Here is a 21,229-nt window from a genome sequence, read left to right as displayed (position 1 = left end):
AAATATTAAACACATCAAGAAGAAGGTTGCTCTTTTTAAAAAAAAGAAAGGGTCCCAAAATTCAATAAAGAACTGATTCATGAGATTGTAACAAACCATTATTTCAAGTCTTCTAGATAGAATAAAATAAAATATCGGAGGTACAAACTTCAAAATGACCGACCCTCAATATGATTCTGAAACATGCTTAAACAAGCTATAAAGGATGACAAAATCCATATCATTTATTTTACTGTATTAATTTGGCTTCAGCCTTGTAGTTGTCCATCTCATGCACTGTAACAACCCTACTTCAGAGCCCTACTGAGCATAACTTGTAGCTTTAGACAGAACTTCTCTCAACTATAGAAGATTGGCCCACCCAAGAGGGCATGATAATTGCTGAGTTAAAGAAAATCACTTGTGTTTTATTAACAATAGTAAAAAAGAATAGTCAAAGTCAGGAAAGCACTCTTCAAGTTGGCTGCCACCAACTAGCTGTCTGACCTTGAAAAAACTCAATCCAAGTCTATTCAGAGCGCCGTCCAGAAGAAAAAAACACCATCACCATAACCAACTTTAAAAGGTACTAATTCTTCTGTGAACCCATTTTAAGTCAATAAAGCTTAAGCTCTTTACTAACTGTCAGAGCATTCACTTAAATCACACTAAATGGCACTACACAGACCCATTGTTTTATGGACTGTAACCCTTCAGCTGAGTCTTTTACCCTAGGTAACCTTATAGAGTTCATAATGAAGAATGAAAATCACACAGGAGTTTGGACCACTGAGTCACAGAGCCAGGTGAAATCTTCCAGGGAGATGCTTTCTACACTTTCATATGCGGGTCACCATAAAGGTGACATTGTCTCCAAGCCAAATGTCAGGTCAAGAGCTTAGAGTAAGAGACAGAATGTGTGAGCTGTATCCAAGTAGGCCCTGACCAGTCAGTCTGAAATCAAGTATCCTCATTTTATGTTATGTACCTAGCAATGAATTGGGGCCAGCCTTACTCAGCTGGGTGAAGAATGGAAAGAAATGTCAATTTTTCACATCTGTACCAATGCACAGGTTAGGTAATCTTTACCTACTTCTGAATCACATCAATATCAAAGATTTTCAGGCCTCACTATCACTGTACAGACAAAATACTGTACCCAGATATTGTTGCCACATGGGACCCTGACCCTGAGAGTGAACAGAATGGTGAGAGATCTGAAAATTATGTCATATGATAAATCAGAAACTAAGTATCTTTAGCCTAAAGAAAAGAAGACATAAAGATATTGTACAAACCATCTTCAAAAATTTTTAGACTTCCAAATGGCAAAGCAAGGGCAAAGGGGGAGGGACTTTCTAAAAAATTAGCACCGCCTAAAAAATGATCTGCCTTGTATACTGGGATCTACTCTGTTTACAACCGCTATGATACAGAAGGAACTTCAGGGTTTGATGGGAAGTAGAACCAGATGACCTCTCAGACTCCTTTCAACAAAATTTTGTATATGCTATAAATTGACAACAATTTATGCATCTGTGAACAACCTCAAACTATAAGCCACGATGATCTGCTTTTCTCCATGACATGGTAGTTGCTGTTAGTCTTGGTTTTAAAAGTATTAGAAGCCCACTATAAGGAAAGTACAGAGAAAGAATAAAAATGAACTATAATCCCACAGCCAAGACAATCGCTGCTATCATTTGACATAACTTCTGCCCCAATCATTTTTCAAAGCATAAATATATGTAAGAAAATTTGAGACAAGCTATTTATATACCGTCTGTCCTAATTTTTATATTTATATGATACTCATTTTCTTAATTCATTAATTACTTACCAAAAAAGCATGATTTTTAATGTCTACCTAATAATACAAAGTTTGGCTATAGCATATTTCAAGCATTATATTAAACATGTAGCTTATTTTTAATCAATTTCAATTTTAATTATTATATATATTACCACATGAACATCCTTTTACAATGATCTCTAGACACCTCTCTGATGGTGTGCTATGTATGTACATACACGACTGAATTTATCTTTCTTAGATATAAAAACAATTTGAATCATATAACAATCAAAGGACATAATTAAATATACACACATATATATCAAAGCAATTGCAAAGCTCCTCTGATTAGAACTAATCAAACTTAATCCCACCTCAGAAACCATTAGTGCCACTATCTTTTTTTTTTTTTAAGATTTTATTTATTTTTTTGACAGACAGAAATCACAAGTAGGCAGAGAGGCAGGCAGAGAGAGAGGGAGGAAGCAGGCTCCCCGCTGAGCAGAGAGCCCGATGTGGGGCTCAATCCCAGGACCCTGGGATCATGACCTGAGCCGAAGGCAGAGGCTTTAACCCACTGAGCCACCCAGGTGCCCCGATTAATGCCACTATCTTGACAATTGCTTCTAATCCCCCAAATATGTTTATATTTGCATATTATCAGTTATTAGTATAATATTTGTTTACCTGTGCCATGTTAAAATTGCCCTGAAATCTTGATATCAGCCATAAATAAAGAAGTCTGTATCTCAACATTTTTAAATTAAGAAAAATATTGACAACTACAGGGATTAAGGACTTGAATCCATTCAGGGAGAGCATTTTACAAAATAATATAAAAGCCATTTTAAACTAAGACCAATAAATCACTTAACTGGACCTTTCGATTGCCATTCTATCCCAGCCAGGTACACTGCATGTCACTATTTAATCCAGAGTCCTGCCTAGTAACCCTTCTTAAAAAATCTATTTTCATGAATTCAGTTTTTGATTTTCCACATGAACCAGTGCCTTGAGTTTGGTTTCAAGAAGAGAGAATATTCTAACTGGAAAAAACTAAGCTTCACCAGATACTGACTTGAGATTATTCACTGAAAAAAATCATAGTAGTAATTAGGGTATACTGACTACCATCAAGCTATGTTTTATAGGAATCTTAATGACATCCCCTACCTCCTGGTTACAGAGAGAGGACTAAAAGACAAAATGGGTTTTCATAAAACAGTTGTGTGAAATGGCTGCCAGAAATAAAGCCAAAATAGACAAGACAATAGAACTCGACATGATTACAGAGCATGCTACAAACATAGGCCCAACATCCAGACTACTCATGTCAGATAAAACACCTAGACAACTTAGAAGACCAGAGAATGGATGATGAACAAGTTATTTAGTCTTTTTCTTAATCTTTTCTCACCCTTATCTGCTAGATAATAGAGAGCAAATTACAAAGGCAAAAAAATGGTATCAAGGGGTGCCTGGGTGGCTCAGTTGGTTGAGGCCTGGACTCCTGATTTCAGCTCAGGTCAGGACCTCGGTATCCTGGGATAGAGCCCCACCTCTGGCTCTGCACTCAGCAGGGAGTCAGCTTGAGGATTCTCTCCTTTTCCCTCTGTCCCTCCCCCCACTCTCTCTCTCTCAAATAAATAAATAAATGTTTTTTAAAAACACAGGATCAGGACCCCTGAGTAGCTCAGCTGGTTAATCACCTGCATTTGGCTCAGGTCATAATCCCAGGGTGCTGGAATGGAATCTGGAATAGGGCTCCCTGCTCAGTGGGGACTCTGCTTCTCCCTCTGCCACTTCTCCATGCTCCTGTGTGCACACAGTCTCTCTCTCTTTCTCTCATATTCTCTCTCAAGTAAATGCATAAAATCTTTAAAAAAACAAAACAAAACATAGGATAGATTCCTACCTTTAACAGATTTTAAAACGATCAGACAACCTATTTTGGAAAGGTTGTTCTATTTTTCTAAATCTTATAAATGGTCAGTCATCCCTGTTTAGCCAGGGAGAACTGTGACAACAAATTCACTGAAACTTACTCTCAGGGCCATAGTGTTATAATCAGGAATAAGAACTCAACATCTCTGAATGGTAGCTTCAAGACTTAACTACCTTTTAGTGGTGACATCCATTCCTGATCACTTTTGCTTAAAATTAGAATCAACACTTTAATGCTGCATAACCTTCTCCACACATCTTCAGAACTGTGACACCAAATACTCTTCACTGTATATACACCTTTTTGTAATGTTTGAATTGCGAACCATGTGAATACATTACCTATTAAAACAAACACCAAGATTAAAACTTTAAAATATCTTAATTTTACTTACACAGAATTTAAAATGTTTAAGTATAAAGTCTTAGTGCTAGAGAAAGTATATCCTAGGCTATAGTTAATTGAATTCATTTTTAAATAATTAAAATTTATTTCTATTACCAGAGGAATATCTCTATTCAACACATACAAAAAAATGACCCGTGGAAAAAGCAGAAGCAATTCTATAATTTCTGCTTTGGCCCCTGCTCCAATAAAAAGATTAAAGAAGTCCCTAAGATTAAGTAAAACACTCATTTTGTGGTGCATAGGGAAACAAATATTCCTTCCACAATTTTCCTCAGTTGGTAACACTTGCTACTTTTCAGTCTTAAAATGACGAAAGTAATCTGTTTGCCTTAAAACGATGAGTTTGAGGGTACTAAAAATGCAGCGCAGTTTCCAATACAATACAGTTTCCAAACTGACATATTTTTTTATAAACCATCCCTGCATTAAAAATGTGTGATGTGTACTTTGGGAAGAAATAATGTATATAACCCGATGCAATGGAAAACCTAGCTTTCATCAGTTATGATGCTGACCTGATTTTGTCTTCTTCAGCCATTGGGATTCAGGATTCCTAAATAAAGCACTGTGCTTTGATGAGTCACATTCATAGCACAATTGCTATACTCATCCCCATCTAATATACTGTAACACATTTTCCCTCCAATGGGGCCATAGTCATCTCACAAGAAAAAAAAGAACTGATTAAAAGGAAACAGGACAGACAGTGAGTAAGCCATGAACAACTGCCCAAAGAACTGTAAAAATCCTGGCAGATCATTTCCATGTGTTTCAGTTAAAGTTGACATGAGAGGTGGACAGCGAGCTAGAGAGAAATGATAAAGTTGTATCCCTTCCCTCCTTTTTGTAAGTATAGTTACAGCCAAAGAATAAAAAGTACAATTACTGGAGATCTTGCAAAGCATTCATACAGAAAAACATTTGGAATATACCCAATATAAACAGTCTGATTTATAATTCTACCAGCCAATCAGAGAATATTTAAAAAGCACTTTATATGCATTTTTAATAAACACAAACAAAAAAGGCTAAGAGTATATAAATAGTTCTTTTTCAAAGATGGGATGACAGATTACATTTTTTCTTCTGCATTAATTATATATTTGTTCTAGACAATTTAGAAATGACTTGTTATAAGTAAAAAAAAAATAAATTTAATATAAATGCCTAGGCGGTTAAAATGTGTAGATTAAAGTATGATAAATAACATTTACAGTTTGAGGAAAATTTTCTAATTATACTGAATTTTCCTAAAGAATGATTTTCTCCATTAAGAAATGTTTATAGGTTGAATAGTGTCCCACAAAAATGCCTATGTTGAAATCCTAATTCCCAGTACCTCAGATTATGACCTTATTTGGAAACAGGGTCACGGCAGATGTAATCAGTAAGATGAGATCACTGGGGTAAGCCCTAATCCAATATGACCAGTGTCCTTACAAAAAGAGAAAATTTGGAGAGAGAGAGAGAGAGACACACACACACAAGGAGAATGCCTGTGAAGACAAAGACAGTGATGGGGAGGACACTTCTACAAGCCAAGGAACACCAAAGATGCTAAGCAAACCACCAAAAGCTTGGAGACAGGAGTGGCACAGGTTCTCCCTCATGGTCAGCTGTGAGGAACCACCCCTGTTGACATCTTGTTCTTGGACTCCGACTTCCAGAACTGTGAGACAGTCAATTTCTGTGGCCACCCAGTCTGCGATACACTGTTTCAGCAGCCCTAAAACTAACACAAAAGGTTCCCAAGCATACCACAGGAAGACCTTAGGCTCGACTACACCCATTTTTCAGAACTATCTGCCTTTTGGTAGACAGTGCTTGCAAAAATCAATCCTCCTCCATACGCTCCTCTCCCTCCCTCCCCATGATGACAGTTTGGTAAGCCTACGTAACTAAGTTTTCTCCAGCTGGATATAAGACATGACATATGCCTCCAGGTCTAGGCCTAAGTCTGGGGATACTCTTTCTTCTTTCTTACCAGCTCCCATTTACATATGGTGCTCACCCAAACCAACCACAAAGAGGAGGTCCATTCCTTAAGGAGTAGCAGAGCTACTTCTTAGATGGAATCAGGGTCTTTAACTGATAGCATAGGACAGAGCCACCCACCAAGAATATTCTCCTTATAATGTTACAAAAAAGGAAAACAAATAACTGTTCTTTAACCCACCAAATCATTGAGTTTCTCTGCTATAACAGGTTAGTCTTTTGCTCTAATAGAGTACCAGGGGAAATAAAACTTTGCAAATACATGTGATAAAACAGTATGTAGAAACCAGGTAAATCTCTGAAACAATAAATGTGACTCTATAGGAGAAGTTCCAGTGTAAACTGAACAATCACTGCTCCGAATCTGAAACAATGTATTTGATGACCTTAGTAGTTTTAAGTTACAATTCAAACTCTTGCAAATCTACCAAATCAAATTCTTAAAGATTTCTTATTCTTGAAGATTTTTTCTTTTAATTTGAAAAATTTTTATGAGAATAATTAAATTTAGTAAAGCATATATTATGATTTTATATACATTTTAATCATACAAAAATTAACATATAAAAGCCTCATACTCCTTCTCCAATCTCCTCTCTAGGGAAAGCCAGTACAAAGCTTAGATGTTATAAAACAATAAGGGTGATCAAATTTTAAAGTCAACTCAAGAGAGATTTTAATTTTGGTTTGAGATACACACCAAGAATCAAAACCAGAACATATTCTAATAATGACCATATACAGCCTTCATATCTGCCTAACTCTGAGAAATGAAAATTATTTTCTCATTTCTTATTCATAAATACTTCCCAAATGTCATTATCTGAAACTGGAATATGTGTGAAACTAGAAGTCAGCTCCTGGAGAACAATTCAATACTTCTCCATTACTTCATTCTACTGTAGATGAACCATAATGTCTACTCCTGTCTGGTCAAAACACTGAAAATTACTCTTTTAGAATTTGGAATGTTTGCCTTTTATTAAGTCACAGGTTTCTTTTCCAGGGTGACTATCCAAAATCTGCATGGACATTTATCAGGAAGACATTCTACTGAACTAAAGAAGAAAATAAAGAGATGAAAACTATTCCCATTTAGTTATTTAGGGACTTCATTAACCTGTGACCAGGAATGGAATCTATGATTCCAATGTATGGTTTGCTGGACGCACACATGTTCCTGGATTCAAACATGTGTTTCTATTTAAACTGCTGGAATGTATATATGGCTCCACAAAGGGTGATAAATATTAGCAAATCTTCTAAGAATGAAGGTCCTTTATGACCACATACACTATGTTTTGATTCAGTTTTTCAAATGTCTCAGTCAAACAAAGCTGAACAATTTGCTTTTTCCATCTGTCCACAAGCTAAAAAACAATGAATAAAATCCTTCCACAGATCACATCTATCTGTCCCTTCACAGCCAACCCAAAGCAGATCTGTGACTTCTGCTATTTGTCTTCTCCTTTCCTCCCTCATGGCAAGCTTTCCTGAGGTACAGGAAGAGGCTTCTGAAATGCCCAGGTAATGATAAGTCGGATATTAACCATTATCAGATAATGCCAAGTAAGGGGTTTCAGGTAAGTACAGAAACTTCAACAGGAGCCTAAAGAGGGGGTAGAAAACTCTGGTCAGACACATTCTATTTGGCCAGCATAGCATTCTAAAATTTTTTAAATTTAAGTCCCTTTAGGAAAGCCCCCCAATACATATAAGATATTTCATAAGATATTATATCTCACCATGAACTATGAACCCCACGGATGTCATGTGTGCAAGCCAAATGTCACAGGAATTCTTCCAACCCTGTTTAGCTTTCTTACATTGTTGCTTTGCCCAGAGTGCCCTCCCAGCCCACCCAAGCCTACTCTTCAATTAACTACTACTCCTAAGTATTCAAGAAGTTCTTTCTTATCTCCTAGAGCCCCAGTCAAGTGCTTTAACCCTCTCTAGCCCCAGACTCTCCTGCTATCTCTACAACTTTACTGCCAGACAGCAGACTAATTTCTTCAGGGCAAGGACTATGCCTTGCTCATTTTAGTCTCTCTAGCGTGTGGAATACAGCAGGTGGTAAATACTTTCAGAATGAAGAAATGGCAATACAAGTACTGGCTGAAAATATTTGCTTCCATATTCTTGGCAAAAAATGAAGAAAATGTTGAAGCTAACAAAAAAGAAAAAAATGTAGATTACACAGAACAAAAAATAAAGAGGCTGTAAAGGCTATATCTGGTTACACACAGGTGATTTCCAAAGGCTTATGACCTTCTACAGCATTATTTAACCTCATCTATAGTTGCTGCTTTATTTCACTCCAGAATATCTGTGTATTTGTTGTTATACACATGTTTTCTGGATCCCAACAACAAAGACACAAATATAAGAAATCCAAATAAATGAAAAAAGAACATGAACTTGAGTCAATCTCTTTGAAAGGATAGGCATCTTCCCTATACAAAACTCTTACTTTAAAATAGAGCTGACTAGGAATAATCAATTGCTAATCATAGTTCTCACCTCCATTTTTCAATCAGGTCCACTCCCAGTTCCCTTTGCTAAATATGACTAGCAAGACTGGCTTCAGTGAAGTTCAGAACTCCCAGAGGACAGTCAGGACACACTGGACACCATCACCAATAGTGAGCAAGCAGGTCTAAAGGTTCATCTTTCACTGATTATTATTACCCCACCCATGGTCGTGCTTACCGGAAATGAGGAAAGCTGTGAAGGATTCCTCTCCACATGCCAGGTCAAGTATGTATATGGGGAAAGAAGCAACGAGGGTAGCCGTGAAAGACACCAGCACAGCATACCTGGCAGCCTTCACTGCCTCTTTGCCTCAGGAGGACCAAGAAGTTAGAACGGTTACTTCCCAAACAACATCTCATCCTTTCTTTGCCCTGAGCATCTCCAGCTGTCTCATCAAAACCTATTTGCCTTCATACGGAAGGGGAGCTTTCATGGGCCTTGAGTGTGACCATCGAGACACACTGACTTCTCCTGAATTATCACTAAGAGGCAGGAGTACAAAGCAACTTACCTTCTGAAAAAAGTCTTCCCCACTTTTGCCTTTTCCTTCAGCAGCAGCTGTAAATAAAAACGTATACATTTAAAATAGTTTCTTTTTTTTCCGGCCTTTGTATTCAAAAGCCTCTCAAGTATCAACTATGAGAATAACAGAGCTAGCGAGATGCCATTCTTGCTCTCCCAAAGCTCAGTGCCTCCCTGAACAGGCCTCATCTGGTGCAAAGTCACAAACAAAAACAAAAACAAACATACTAATTCAATAAAATATACAACTTCAGATAATTTCACACTTTTTTTTTTTTGTCTGAAAGACCCAGGTCTCTTTTCACACACAGATGAAAGTAATCGCATCCTTAATTAAGGAATGACATGAGCAAATGCAACTACCAATATAATAAACTACAGTGATCTAAGCACTTCCTATCTGCAACCAATCCCAGGCATGAGGTTGCCTTTTCAATGGGTGGTTCATCCCACAAGGCCTTATACTCTTAGCTATTTGTTCTACACTTTCAATTACTATATAATCAACTTGGGTTTCAGCTGCCATCATACTTTAATTCACTCCTTAATTCACATTTATAAGAAAGAGACAAAACATCATGAGGATGAAATGGTAATAGAGAAGGTCACACACAACAATAAAACTTCATGTGAGATTAATTTAAAAGTCATTACCTTTGAATAATTGTTCTTATTTCTAAATGGCAGACTATAAATATAGGAGAAAACCAGGTCTCTACATTCAAAAGTCTTATAAGTCTGTGAGCCTTCTTTTTAATATGTGGAGAGGAGTAAGCAATTTGACTAAAAGAAGAGAGGGGACAAAGAACCAATAGCATCTTGCTTGCAAAAGCCTCGAACTGCATTGGGGGACTCAGTTGATTAAGCACCTGACTCTTAATTTTGGCTCAAGTCATAATATTAGAGTCAAGAGATCAAGCTCTGTGTTGGGCTCTGCGCTGGGTGTGGAACCTGCTTAAGATCCTCTCTCTCACTCCTACTTTCCCCTCCTCCTCCCGGACACCCATCCCCAACTCATGCTCTCTCTTAAAAAGAAAAAAAGGAAAGCAAACACCAAACAGGTTTCAAACTCAGGTGCAGGGTGGAACAGTGGTTAACCGGAGAAGCACCCCTTGGATAAGACAAGGAAATGAGCTGGAGCAAGAACTCCTAGACAATGAAATCTAGAAGCCATGGTACCCCAAACACCTGCTGGTCAGTACTGATGAGGAGCACTGTGTGTACATGCATATACATATACATGTGTGTATGTGTGTCCAGGACACTTACTAAAATTATTAAAGACTCTTGAGTGTCAATTATACCTCAATTTGAAAAAATTAATGATGACCCAAGAAATGTGGCAGGTCATTCTGTTAGGTAGAAGACTCAAAACTCAAAGAAATTCCCTCAAAGAAATAGCAAGTATTAATATTAATTTTTTTAGCCAGCTTTAATTTCATAGTTAAATATAAGACACCTTCTATAATCTTGTAAAAATATGTATTTTTGTCAACAGGTCATGATCTCAGGGTCCTGGGATCAAGCCCCATGTCAGCTCCCGGCTCAGTAGGGAGTCTGCTTCTCCCTCCCTTCATGCTCTCTCTCACTCATTCTCTCTCTCAAATAAATAAATAAAATCTTTAAAAAAGAAGAGAAAAGAAAAGAAATGAAGAGCGAAAAAGAAAAAAAAATTTTAAACTCTATGCTAAGGGCAGGCTTAAACAACAGCCTCTCAAAGATGTTCAGGCCCTAATTCCTGGAAAGTATGAATATCTTACTTTATGTGGCAAAAGGGATTTTGCAGTGTGATTGAATTAAAGCTGTTGAGCTTGGGAGACAATCCTGAATTACCCAGGTGGGCGCAATGTCATCACAAGGTCCTTGTAAGAGGGAAGTGGGAAGGTCAGAATCCAAGAAGGTGATGTGACAATAGAAGCAGAAGGAGAGCAGGACACATAACAAAGAAAGGAGAGGTCAATGGAGAAAGATATTAGAGATGCTACGCTGCTGGCTTTGAAGATGGACAAAGGGGGCCACAAGCTTAAGAAGAGAGGTAGCCTCTAGAAGCTGGGAAAGGCAAGGAAATGGATTCTCCCCTGGAGCCTCTGAAGGGAGGATGACCCGCCAACACATTGATATATGCCAGTGAAATCCATTTCAGACTTTGCAACACTGGAACTACACAAATAAATTTATGTTGTATACCATTATGCTTATAATTTGTTACAGCAACAAAAAAACATAACAAAAAATGCAAAAAACCCTAATACATAAACCCTAATACATAATGCCAATACCATTTAATTTTACTTTCTGTACAAATACCAAATCTCCAACAGCTAACTGAGAACAGAAACTGAGCAAACACATGTGAGCATTTCAATCACACACTTCCACAAATAGGTTTCCTGGAAGTTAACACTACCAATTATGATTTTCACTCTCTAATTTGGAAATATGTTAATATTAAAACTTTAAAAAAAGAAAAAAGGAAGGGCGACTGGGTGACTCAGTCAGGTAAACATCCAGATCTTGATCTCAGCTCAGGTCTTGATCTTGGGGTCATGAATTCAGACCCTACACTGGGGTCCACACTGGGCATGGAGACTACTTAAAAAATAAAAATAATTTTTCTTTCTTCTGTCTTGCTGTTGGTGTAGAGAAATACAACTGATTTCTGCGCATTTATTTTATATCCTGACACTTTACTGAATTCCTGTATAAGTTCTAGCAGTTTTGGAGTGGAGTCTTTTGGGTTTTCCACATATAGTATCATATCATCTGCGAAGAGTGATAATTTGACTTCTTCTTTGCCGATTTGGATGCCTTTAATTTCCTTTTGTTGTCTGATTGCTGAGGCTAGGACCTCTAGTTACTATGTTGAATAGCAGTGGTGATAATGGACATCCCTGCCGTGTTCCTGACCTTAGCGGAAAAGTTTTCAGTTTTTCTCCATTGAGAATGATATTTGCGGTGGGTTTTTCATAGATGGCTTTGATGATACTGAGGTATGTGCCCTGTATCCCTATACTTTGAAGAGTTTTGATCAGGAAGGGATGCTGTACTTTGTGTCAAATGCTTTTTCAGCATCTATTGAGAGTATCATATGGTTCTTGTTCTTTCTTTTATTGATGTGTCGTATCACATTGACTGATTTGCGGATGTTGAACCAACCTTGCAGCCCTGGAATAAATCCCACTTGGTCGTGGTGAATAATCCTTTTAATGTACTGTTGAATCCTATTGGCTAGTATTTTGTTGAGTATTTTCGCATCTGTGTTCATCAAGGATATTGGTCTATAGCTCTCTTTTTTGATGGGATCCTTGTCTGGTTTGGGGATCAAGGTGATGCTGGCCTCATAAAATGAGTTTGGAAGTTTTCCTTCCATTTCTATTTTTTGGAACAGTTTCAGGAGAATAGGAATTAGTTCTTCTTTAAATGTTTGGTAGAATTCCCCCGGGAAGCCGTCTGGCCCTGGGCTTTTGTTTGTTTGGAGATTTTTAATGACTGTTTCAATCTCCTTACTGGTTATGGGTCTGTTCAGGCTTTCTACTTCTTCCTGGTTCAGTTGTGGTAGTTTATATGTTTCTAGGAATGCATCCATTTCTTCCAGATTGTCAAATTTGTTGGCGTAGAGTTGCTCATAGTATGTTCTTATAATAGTTTGTATTTCTTTGGTGTTAGTTGTGATCTCTCCTCTTTCATTCATGATTTTATTTATTTGGGTCCTTTCTCTTTTCTTTTTGATAAGCCTGGCCAGGGGTTTATCAATTTTATTAATTCTTTCAAAGAACCAGCTCCTAGTTTCGTTGATTTGCTCTATTGTCTTTTTGGTTTCTATTTCATTGATTTCTGCTCTGATCTTTATAATTTCTCTTCTCCTGCTTGGCTTAGGGTTTCTTTCTTGTTCTTTCTCCAGCTCCTTTAGATGTAGGGTTAGGTTGTGTACCTGAGACCTTTCTTGTTTCTTGAGAAAGGCTTGTACCGCTATATATTTTCCTCAGGAAAGTGTCAGGATATAAAATCAATGCACAGAAATCAGCTGCATTTCTCTACACCAACAGCAAGACAGAAGAAAGAGAAATTAAGGAGTCAATCCCATTTACAATTGCACCCAAAACCAGGAATAAACCTAACCAAAGAGGCAAAGGATCTATACTCAGAAAACTATAAAGTATTCATGAAAGAAATTGAGGAAGACACAAAGAAATGGAAAAATGTTCCATGCTCCTGGATTGGAAGAATAAATATTGTGAAAATGTCTATGCTACCTAAAGCAATCTACACATTTAATGCAATTCCTATCAAAGTACCATCCATCTTTTTCAAAGAAATGGAACAAATAATTCTAAAATTTATATGGAACCAGAAAAGACCTCGAATAGCCAAAGGGATATTGAAAAAGAAAGCCAACGTTGGTGGCATCACAATTCCGGACTTCAAGCTCTATTACAAAGCTGTCATCATCAAGACAGCATGGTACTGGCACAAAAACAGACACATAGATCAATGGAACAGAATAGAGAGCCCAGAAATAGACCCTCAACTCTATGGTCAACTCATCTTCGACAAAGCAGGAAAGAATGTCCAATGGAAAAAAGACAGCCTCTTCAATAAATGGTGCTGGGAAAATTGGACAGCTCTGCATAGAAGAATGAAACTCGACCATTCTCTTACACCATACACAAAGATAAACTAAAAATGGGATGAAAGACTTCAATGTGAGACAGGAATCCATCAAGTAACTATTCCTTATCTCATTCCCAGGTTGCTCAGTCTCCTACCAACCTTTTACTGACCCCATGAAGGCAAAGCTGTCAAGGCCACAGAAGCCAATTAAAGGAGAAGGATATAACACCAAAAGCATTCTCTCAGCCACCCCAATGGAGGATCCTCCCTGCTCCAATTTGAGAGCTCAGTTCTCAAATAGTCCAAATTCCTCAGTATTAAAATATAAACTCCTCTGAAGAAGTGAGAGATTGTGGGGAGGAGGTTTGCAGAATATTTACCTCTCAGTATAAACTTAGGTATTTAATAAGTTCATTTTACAGATGCACAAAAGAATAAAAGTAGTTCCCTCTTTCATTCCATGAATATTTAAGTCCTGTACTGGTCAATCAAAATTGACAAGGCCCTGATCTCATTCAACTTACAACCTTGGTCCATATAGTCAGAGTCACCCACTAATAAGATTAAGCCAAAATCAAAACTTAATTTTAGTGACAACTTGCCAAAGATCTTTTCATGGTAACAGCTTCCCCCAAACCAAACTTAATAGAAACTTAATTTAGCTATTCTCATTCAGAACAATGTACTAAAAAGCTACTCATTTTACTCTTAATCCAACACTACAGCTGGGAAGCTCCCACAAGGCCTGAAGAACACAGGGTACTTTTAGGAAGACCATATAAGAGCTGGATACAAAAAAAGAAAAAGAAAACACATGAGATATGATAATATCTTGACTCAATGGTTGTCTTTTCACTATGGTTGGAGAGGCAAATACTGCCTGTGAAATGAGCCAAGCCATCCTGATGTTGTGACATTCCTTGACCTTTGAAGTCTGACTATATATTCTGTGGTTTAACAGTTCTGTTGAGTCTTCATATTCTTATAAACCAATACAGTCTCATCTTTTTTATTCCACAGTATCATGAACACACATAAAATGATTTAACAGGCTTTCTCTGTCTTTATAACATGACCTCTGCCTGATGTTCCAAACTTTAGTCATTTGATTGTAAAAACCCTGGATTATTCTTGCCAATGAAAGCAACTGTCTTTATTTTCATGACATAGAACTTCAAGAATAAATTACTTCAATACTACTGAAACATGGCTGTGCAGGTAAAGCATTTCATATTTTAAGCTGAACAATTCATTTTTATGTTTATTATAATTTCTCCAATGCTTTGCCATATTTTATTTGATATTTTTGCTTCACAAGAAATATGGGATGGCAAAATCCATAGCCAATAAAAACAGCAAAAGTTGAAACAGGTGTAAACTATTATACTCCCCCAAACTACAGGGTAAATTTAGTTAATTACTGAATTAAAGGGGGGGGGGACTCAATTTAAAATTCTTAAGGCATATGGAAACTTGTTTAAATATCCCTTTCACTCTAAAATGCTTTTCTAGTATAACATCTAATGTTTTCTGGAGTCAAATCTAAAAAAACAAGAATTATGTATTCACATTTAAAAGACAGAATGGAATATCTTTAAAAACTCGCTGGATAGGCAATGGGTTTTTTCCTCAACCCTGTGGAATCTGAGCCAAAACAAAACAAAACAAACAAACAAAACAGTTCAATATAAAAATAAATGAGAAGTAATTCTTCAACTCTATGAAGATTCAAGGCATTTCTCCCTTTTTCTTAACACAACCCAACTGTAGCACATTTGCAACCAAGAAGGCTGCTGTATGTGAAGGTCACCTGAAAATAAATGTGAACATTTAGGTACCCTGATTCTCCAGCAAAAAGTACTAAAATTTTAAAACATTCACTTATCAGATCAATTTAATGAATATGCTAAAAGAGCTATGTGAGATATTTTATTCTGTATATTATTGTTTTCAGAAAACTTCCATGACAATTGAGCCAATTTCACTGAAAGAGGAATCATAAAAAGATGAAGAAGATGTAGTTATTATATACATCCAAAGAACTTTTTATTTTCATGAATCATATCTAACACTCATATCTAAGAGTGGCATATAAAGTTCTGAGAATTGATTGAATAGTAGACATTAAGTCTATTTTTAAAGTTCCTTCAATTCTCAAAGTTATTCAAATACCTAGTAAACTGAAAAACACTCCAAGTTTAAACATCAGTAATGAAGAATGGCTTCTGAAAGTTATATATCACAGTAAGTGTGAGGATTTTCAGACCTCATCTTTCCTAAAATTCCCTACCTGTTTTCAGGGACCACATGAACAAATGAACAAATCAAATTTACCTGCTTTAAAAAAATTTAAAAGCAAGAAAAGCATGTAGCCCTGTAGAGAAAAATCAAGAAGAAACAAACAAAAGTATTTTTTTTTCCTTCAAATAGTGGTTGGTAATTTGAGAATGAATTTCTTCTTCAGTTTAATGCTTTTTTTAAATATTGTTTTTTGTTGTTGTTGTTGTTTTGCAGTTAAAACTGCCCATGTTCAGAAGAGACAGGAGGAAGATGGTAGTGGAGTAGGAGGTCTCTAGTCTTGCCTCATCCCAGGAATACAACTACACAAAACTATCAAATCATCATAAATACCCCAGGAATTGACCTGAAGACTGTCAGAACAACCTCCACAACTAAAGGTAGAGAAGAGGCCACATCAAAGAGCACATGCTGCATACACTGGAGATATTCTCTAAAGCGTCAGGACCTTGAGAAAAACACTACAGGACCTCTTTTTCATAAGATTATCAAGAGCAGGAAACATAGTTGACTTTTCTAACAGAGAAGCAGGCATGGAGACTAGACAAAATGAGAAGATAGAGGAATCTGTCCCAAATGGAAGAACAAGACAAAGCCATAACCAGAGATCTAAATGAGAAAAGATATAACTAACATTCCTGATAAAGAATTTAAAGTAATTGGGGTGCCTGGGTGGCTCAGTGGGTTAAGCCTCTGCCTTCAGCTCAGGTCAAGATCCCAGGGTGCTGGGATTGAGCCCCGCATCGGGCTCTCTGCTCAGCTGGGGGCCTGCATCCCCCACCTCTCTCTGACCTGCCTCTCTGCCTACTTGTGACCTCTCTCTCTGTCCAGTAAATAAATAAAATCTTTAAAAAAATTAAAAAAATAAAAGATTTAAAGTAATGATCATCAATGGACAGGAAAAAAGAGTGGAAGACATGAGTGAGACCCTTAACTCAGAGATAAGGAGTAATATAGCAGAGATAAAAGACTCAATAAACAAAATCTGAAACATGCTTGGTAGAATAAACAGCAGGTGGGGGCACCTGTGTAGCTCAGATGGTTAAGCATCTGCCATCAGCTCAGGTCATGATCTCAGGGTCATGGGATCAAGCCCCACACTGGGCTACCTCAGGGGAGGCTGCTTCTCCCTTCACCTTTGTCTGCTGTTCCCCCTGCTGTGTGCTCACCCTCTCTCTTTCTGACAAATAAATAAATAAAATATTTTTTTAAAAAAGAAAGAAAGAAAGAAAAAGAATAAACAGCAGGCTGGAAGAAGCAGAGGAAGAAATCCATGACTTAGAAGACAGAGTAATGGAAAGTAAGCTGAACAAAAGAGAGAAAAAAGTATTATTCAAAATGAAAATCTACATAAGGAACTCAGTGTTTCCATCAAATGTAATAACATTCTTATTGTAGGAGTCTTCGAAGACAATAGAGTAAAAGAGGGCAGAAAATTTATTTGAAGAAGTAATAGCTAAAAACTTCCCTAATCTGGAGAAAGAAACATATCCAGATCCAGGAGGCAGAAAACATCCAACAGAATAAACAAAAGCAGCTCCACACCAAAATATATTATAATTAAAATTGCAAAATAAAACGATTAAGAAAACATTTATAAGTAACAAAACAAAAGAAGTTAGTAATTTACAAGGGAGAACCCATAAGGCAGAAACTCTCCAAGCTAGAAGAAAGTGGCATAATATACTGAAAGTGCTGAACTGGAGAAATCTGCAGCCAAGAATATTCTACCCAGCAAGGATATCATTCAGTAGAGATAGTTTCTCAGACAAAAGCCAAAAGAGTTCATGACCACTGCAAGAAATACTAAAGGAGACTGTAAGTGGAAAGGAAAGACCTAATGTGACAGTATGAAGAAAGAAAACAAAAAAAGCAGTAAAAATTAGTATTTCTTTTAAAAAAAAATTTAGTCAAGGAACTCAAAAAAGGATATAAAATATGACAACATATACCTGAAACATGGGCAGAGGAGGAGTAAAGAATGGTTCAAACTTGAATGACCATCAATTTCATATATATTGTTATATTCAGAACATGTTATATACCAACCTAGTGGTAATCACAAATCAAAAATCGTTAATATATATGCAAAGAACAAAGAGAAGGAAATCCAAATATATCACTAAGCAAAACCAGAAAAGCAGGAAAAAGAGAAAGACAAGAAAAGATTAGAGAAAATCTTCAGAAACAATCACAAAACAAGTAATAAAATGGCACTAAATACACAAAAACTACTTTGAATGTAAATTGATTAAATGCTCCAATCAAAAGACATAGGGTGAGAGAATACATAAAAAAAAACAAGACCCACCTATAGGCTGCCTACAAGAGAATCATTCTAGACCTAACACCTGCAAGTGAATGAATGAAAAAACATTTATCATGCAAACAGAGGTCAAAAGAAAGCCAAATTCACAATACTTTTATATTGGGCAAAATAGACTTTAAAACAAAAACTGTAGCAAGAGACAAAAAAGGACACTATAATAATAAAGGGGATAATCCAAAAAGAAGATATAACAACTATAATATTTATGCATCAACATGGGCACACCCAAATAAAACAGTTAATAACAAACATAAAAGAACTAATTGATAATATTGCAATTTTAACAGTAGGGGACTTTAACATCCCACTCACATCAACAGACAGATCATCTAAACAGAAAATCAACAAGAAAACAATGGCTTGCATGACACACTAGACCAGATGGATTTAACAGATATATTCAAACATTCCACCCTAAAACAGCAGAACACACATTCTTTACAAGCGCATATGGAACATGCTCCAGAATAGATCACATGTTATGCCATAAAACAAACCTCAACAAATTCAAAAGATTGAAGTCATATTATGCATCTTTTCTGACCAAAAGACTCTGAAAATAGAAATCAATCATAAGAAAAATCTGGAAAGACCACAAATAAATGGAAGTTAAATAATATGTGACTAACCAATGAATTAGTCAATCAGGAAGTAAAAGAAAAAATTTAAGAAGTACATGAAGACAAATGAAAATGAAACACAAACCTTTGGGATGCAGTAGAATTGGTTCTAAGAGGCAATACAGGTCTACCTCAAGAAGCAAGAAAAATCCCAAACAACTTTAACCTAAATAAAGAAGAACAAACAAAACCTAAAGGAAGGAAATAACCAAGACTAGAGTAGGTGGGGCACCTGGGTGGCTCAGTCGGTTAAACATCAGACTTCAGCTCAAGTTATGATCTTATGCTCCTGGGATGAAGCCCTGCGTCGTGCTCCCAGCTCAGCAGTGAGTCTGCTTCTCCCTCTTTCTCTGCCTCACCCCATCTCTTGTGCTATCTCTCCCAAATAAAATATTAAAAACAAAAGAGCAGAAATACACAATATGCAAACTTAAAAAACAACAGAAGAGATCAATGAAACCAGTAGCTAGTTCTTTGAAAAAAATCAACAAAAGTGATAAACCTCTAGCCAGACTTATCAAAAAGACAAAGTACTCAAATAAATAAAATCACAAATGAGAGAGAAATAACAACCAACACCAGAGAAATTAAAAAAAATCCTAAGAGAACATTATGAAAAACTAATATGCCAACCAACTGGATAACCTAAAAGAAATGGGTAAATTCCTAGAAACATAGAAACTACCAAAACTGAAACAGGAAGAGATAGAAAATTTGAACAGACCAAAACCCACAAAGAAACTGAATCACTAATTTAAAAAAAAAAAAAAAAAATCCCAACAAACAAAAGTCCAAGACCAGATGCTTTCACAGGTAAATTCTACCAAACATTTAATGGAGAGTTTGTATCTATTCTTCTCAAACTATTCCAAAAAAACAGAAAAGGAGGAAAAATTTCCAAATCCATTCTATGAAGCCAGCATTACCCTGATACCAAAGCAGATAAAGACACCACAAAACAAGAGAATTACCACCCAATCTCTCCAATGTCCATATATGCAAATATCCTCAACAAAATGCTAGCAAACCAAATCCAACAATGCATAAAAAAAAAAAAATCATTCACCATGATCAAGTGGGATTTATTCCTGGGTTGCAAGGGTGGTTCATATTTGCAAATCAATCAACATTCTACATCACATCAATCAAAGAAAGGATAAGAACCATATGATCCTTTCAATAGATGCAAAAGAACAATTTGATAAAGTACAACACCCATTCATGATAAAATCACTCAACAAAGTAAGTTTAGAGGGAACATAATTCAACATAATAAAAGCCGTATATCAAAAACCCACAGTGAACTGAGAGCTTTCCTCCTAAGGTCAGAAACAAGACAAGGATATCTACTCCCACCCTTTTTATTCAACACAGTCCTGGAAGTCCTAGCCACAGCAATCAGAGAACAAAAGAAATAAAATGCATCCAAACCTTTAAGGAAGAAGTAAAACTTTCATTATTTGCAGATGACATGATACTATAGATAGAACACCTGAAAGATTCCACCAAAAAACTGCTAGAACTCCTAAACAAATTCAGTAAAATCCCAGGACACAAAATCAATGTATGGAAATCTGTTACTTTTGTATACACTAATAATGAAACAGCAGAAAAAGAAAGCAAGAAAGCAATCCCATTTATAATTGCACTAAAAAATAATAAGATGTCTAGGAATAAAATGACCAAAGAAGTGAAAGACCTATATTCTGAAAACTGTAAAACATTAATGAAAGAAACTGAAGATAACACAAAGAAATGGAAACACATTCCATGCTCATGGACTGGAAGAACAAATACTATGAAAATGTCTATACTACTCACAGCAATCTCCACATTTAAATGCAATCCCTCTCAAAATAGGAGCAGCTTTTTTCACAGAACTAGAACAACTCTAAAATTTGTGTGGAACCACGAAAGACCTCAAAGAAAGCAATCTTGTAAAAGAAAAGCAAAACTTGGGAGCATCACAATTCTGGACTTCAAATTGCATTACCAAGTTGCAGTAAACAAAACAGTATGGTACTGGCACAAAAATAGATACTAGATCAATATAACAGAATAGAAAACCCAGAAATAAACCCACAACTATATGGTCAATTCATCTCTGACAAAGCAGGAAAGAAGATCTAGTGGGAAAAAGATATTCTCAACAAATGGTGTTGGGAAAACTGGATAACAATAAGCAAAAGAAGGAG

The 21,229-nt window shown here is 36.4% G+C and overlaps 1 protein-coding gene across 3 annotated transcripts in view; it reads right to left on the bottom strand.

The window, feature by feature from the left end:
* Positions 1 to 21,229, bottom strand: part of BICC1 (BicC family RNA binding protein 1) — a 260,873-nt gene that overhangs the window by 169,279 nt on the left and 70,365 nt on the right. For all 3 annotated transcript variants that reach the window (XM_082719498.1, XM_082719496.1, XM_082719497.1), the window contains exon 2: positions 9,166 to 9,212. In XM_082719498.1, coding sequence (XP_082575624.1) covers positions 9,166 to 9,212 — 47 coding nt within the window. The remainder of the gene's footprint in view (positions 1 to 9,165; positions 9,213 to 21,229) is intronic.

Source organism: Mustela nivalis (assembly GCF_964662115.1).
Source record: "Mustela nivalis genome assembly, chromosome: 2".
NCBI lineage: Eukaryota > Metazoa > Chordata > Mammalia > Carnivora > Mustelidae > Mustela > Mustela nivalis.
This window is presented reverse-complemented; position numbering and strand designations above follow the sequence as displayed.